Raw genomic sequence first — 3,882 nt, 5'->3', positions numbered from 1 at the left:
GCCAGCTGTAGGTCAGAGCCATCCGTGTGTCACTTCCTCTGTGTCACTTCCTGCTTTCTATGGGGATTCAAACTTGGACCTATGGGTCTGATATCACATTTCCTCTAATCCAGCCAGAACCCAGTTAACAGAAGCTTTGTGGAGTGATGGTTCTAAAAAGAACTAAATACGGTCATGAAACAATTCACTTAATTATTTGGAAATAGTCTGGACATGAAATTAATGAGCTTATAGGTCATGCTTCTACTTGAGTGAATGTATTTTCTCCCTGCTTACCTGTTTGGGTTCAAATCCTGGGTCTTTTGCTCACTAGCTCTGTGACCCTGGGCAAATAATTTAATCTCTATGCACTTTGATTTCCTCCTTTGGAAAATGGGGTTAAAATGAGTATTTGTCTCATTGGGTTCTCATGTATCTCTTTGGACCAAATTAGTAAGTAAAAGGTATTCCTGGAACATAGTAAGTGCTTGATAAATTGTAATCACTGTTATTATTAGTCTTTCACCTGAGTAGGAGAGAGGAACATCTTTTACTTCAGTAGTGACAGAATTCAGAGAAAGACTTTGATAAGAGCTATTTTAGAAAGAAATATTGCCATTTGCAGCAACACGGATGGGCCTAGAGATTATCATACTAAATGAAGTAAGCCAGACAAAGACAAATATACAATGTCACTTATATGTGGAATCTAAAAAAATAATACAAACAAATCTATATACAAAACAGACTCACAGACATAGAAAACAAACTTATGGTCATCAAAGGGAAGGGGGGAGACAAATTAGGAGTTTGGGGCTAACAGATACAAACTACGATACATAAAATAGATAAGCAACAAGGATTTACTGTATAACACAGGGAACTATGTTCAATATCTTATAATAACCTATAATGGAAAATAATCTGAGAAAAATATAACTGAATCACTTTGCTAGACACCTGAAGCTAATAAAATATTGTAAATCAACTCTACTTCGAATTTTAAAAAGCTATTTTATCTTTAAATTTGTAATCGGTCTATTAACTAGAATAACTTCACTAAACACATTCTAGATAGTGACCATCAAGTAAGGACTGACAGAATATCATTTCGTTTTAAGAAGATTTTGTTTCTCTTCTTTATAGATTCAGATTTGTTTTTATCATTTAAAGAGTAAGTTAAAATTGCTTGTTTCATCATAAATAAATGAAGACCTTTCTGATCTAAATCCCTGACCTAAATAGGATGGCACATCCCAGCCCTCTTAGCTGCTGCGGGGCTAGATAGAGGCTAAAATGTGTGGTACCCTCTCCTTCCAAACAGAAGCGGCCCCTGTTGCTTGGAGTCTAGAGGTCAGCACAAAATAGAAAAGAAATATGTATGTGTAGGATTGTACCTTAAACCCTGACTTTTCAATGTTGCTAGAAGATTCTCCTGTTGCTAGATCTCATCAATGGTGTAGTTTATTAGGTGTAACTGGTGAGGCTTAAAGGAATCAGAAGAGGATTGCGGGGTGTACGCACATTACTGGTGAGAGCCTCTGCCTACATGGGAAGCACGTGGCAGCTGGGCTTCTTGTCACCATCTCAGTGGCCTGGAGGACCCGGTCAGGAGGAGGCATGAAGTCAGGGGAGCATCAAGCAACTTCCAGCCTTGCTGGATCCAGATTTGCAGGGCTGAGGTCCGTCTGGCCTCCTAATCCTTGCCCGGGATTCTCCCCTTCTACCTCCCTGATCCTAGGGCCAGAGTCTCACCAGGCCACGCCCCGCCAGTAAGCCCAGCCACGTGTGGCTAACCCTCTGTGGCTCACTTCCCTGCAGACAGTGACAGATGGAGCCCTGGTGGCCCTATTCGAAGACCCCTTGAGAATGGTGGGGCTTCACGTAACAGACCTCAGACTCAGCCCTTCCACACGGCAGGGTATTTCCTTCCATGTTCACAGCTTGAAGCTGCGGCAGAGGCATGAGCAGACTCCCTGGGCTAACGGGGGAGCAGCGTGTGTGTGTGTGTGTGTGTGTGTGTGTGAGAGAGAGATTTAGATCACAGCCCTGAAAGCAACATCTGCGTCCTTAAAGAGGTCAGGCCTCACCTGGCCCTCGCAGCAGTTCTTTCCAGCTAAAAGAGCAGTCAGCAGCCCTTGTACCTGCTCTGATGTCAGCTGCCATCATACTTCTATTCCCAGAAAAGAAGCCAGTGACATTCTGTGCTTGGGGCGAGCAGCCTTCCTAACTGGGCCTCTTGTCAGTGCCTGGAAAGCCAAGTGAACAGGCGTGTTTCACTTTGCCTTTTGTTTTCTTCTGACTTTTGCTGCCTTACTAGTGGGGGCCGACTGCTCACCGGCAGAAAATGACATTGCCCTTCTTTTGTGGTGGATGGCAAGTATCTTTTTTCAAGGAAGCCCTGTATTTCCTGCCTTGCCTCTGAGATCGAGCCAGGATAGGGCAACAGTTTTTGGTGATGTTGCTCAGGCATCTTTTGGATGAACATCAGCCCAGCCCTCCTGTCCTGTGTGGGCAGAGCCCGGAGGTGTGCTGACTATGGTTACCAGCATCTTAGCAGACAGAATAAGGGTCTGGAAACAGACACGGATATTGTCAGTTTCAGAGACAACCGCATCCAAAAGGTTTATTCCTGGCTTGCAAACAAACCCCACTGACCAAACTCCCAAGTCGCTTTTTATTCAGCTGTCATTAAATCACCCACATAAATACATATAATAAATATAAAAACAGGAAGGATTATTATTATTATTATTTTTTAGTCTTTGGTATGTAGAGCTTTTCTCCTCATCTTATTTCCCCGCCTTCCCTGCATCCTAAGCCCATTTCCTCAGGTTCACATTATTCCTTTGGACACCAAAGCAGCCCAAAAGTAAACTTGGTGCCCGGACCTTGAAGCAGTCGGCAGCCTGGGTCCCGGCGCCTCTTGGGGGCCCAGGGAGGGACAGGCCATGGGGACTCACACATAGTCGTTCAGCCTGTACCCGTTGTGCGAGGCCGAGGTGGCCGAGGGGGGCCGATTGTCCTTGTAGGCGTCGGGTGGCCGGTAGGCGGGCGCGGTGGCCGTGCCGGCCCGGGGCTGAGCCTGGTAGGGCCTGGAGGGCGCCTCGTCCTGGCAGGACAGGCAGAGCAGCGTGCCGCCGATGAGCGACAGGGACGAGGAGATGAAGCCGAGGTACAGGGCCTGCCCGATCTCGAACTTCATGCCGCTGGGCAGCAGCGGGTTGTAGAAGTTCTGCACCACGTCGTTGGTGGTCCAGGAGACGGCCACCATGCAGAGCAGGCCGGCCAGGATGAAGAGCACGCCGCCCACCACGGCGAACGTGGTCTTGGCAGGGGTGCCCTTGGCGCAGCGCGTGCACTTCATGCCGACCACGGCGCAGGCGCAGGCCACGCCCGACAGCAGGCAGGAGATGACCATGAGCGCGCGGGACGCCTGCAGGTCGCGGGGCAGCGCCAGCAGCGAGCGGTAGATCTGGCACTGGTAGATGCCCGTGCTGTGCCACACGCACTCCATCCACAGCCCCTTCAGGTAGGACACGGCCGTCAGGATGTTGGTGCCCACGTGCGCCGTCCGTCGCCAGTGCGGCAGGATGGTGGTGATGAGCGTGCCCACCAGGCCCAGGAAGCTGAGCAGGAAGCCCAGGAGCTGCACGGCTGCGCTGGCCATGACCTTGCTGGCGGTGGCCGCTCGCTCAGGAGCCCGCGGGAGTCCTAATGAAGCCGGGAGGCGGGGCGGGGGGAGAGGAAACGGGTTAAAGATTATCTCGATGCATTTATTTCTGCCACCGAAACGGCGATTTCCATAGGCGGTTGGTTCCACGATTAACATGTTTTTAAAAATAGTTTCGGAGACTTGATTGGGTGAACGAATAAGCGGCTCGCCTAAGGCGCTTTCCCTGG

General features: G+C 49.1%; 1 protein-coding gene across 1 annotated transcript; it reads right to left on the bottom strand.

Annotated features, from left to right (window-relative positions):
* Window positions 1-2,938: 2,938 nt before the first annotated feature.
* CLDN14 (claudin 14) lies at window positions 2,939-3,649 on the bottom strand (the record flags this gene model as incomplete). Its single annotated transcript, XM_081235473.1, has 1 exon — window positions 2,939-3,649. The coding sequence occupies one exon, from the start codon at window positions 3,647-3,649 to the stop codon at window positions 2,939-2,941; it is 711 nt and encodes a 236-aa protein (XP_081091599.1).
* Window positions 3,650-3,882: the final 233 nt, after the last annotated feature.

This window comes from Mesoplodon bidens (assembly GCF_964165515.1).
Source record: "Mesoplodon bidens genome assembly, chromosome: 5".
Taxonomy (NCBI): Eukaryota; Metazoa; Chordata; class Mammalia; order Artiodactyla; family Ziphiidae; genus Mesoplodon; species Mesoplodon bidens.
This window is presented reverse-complemented; position numbering and strand designations above follow the sequence as displayed.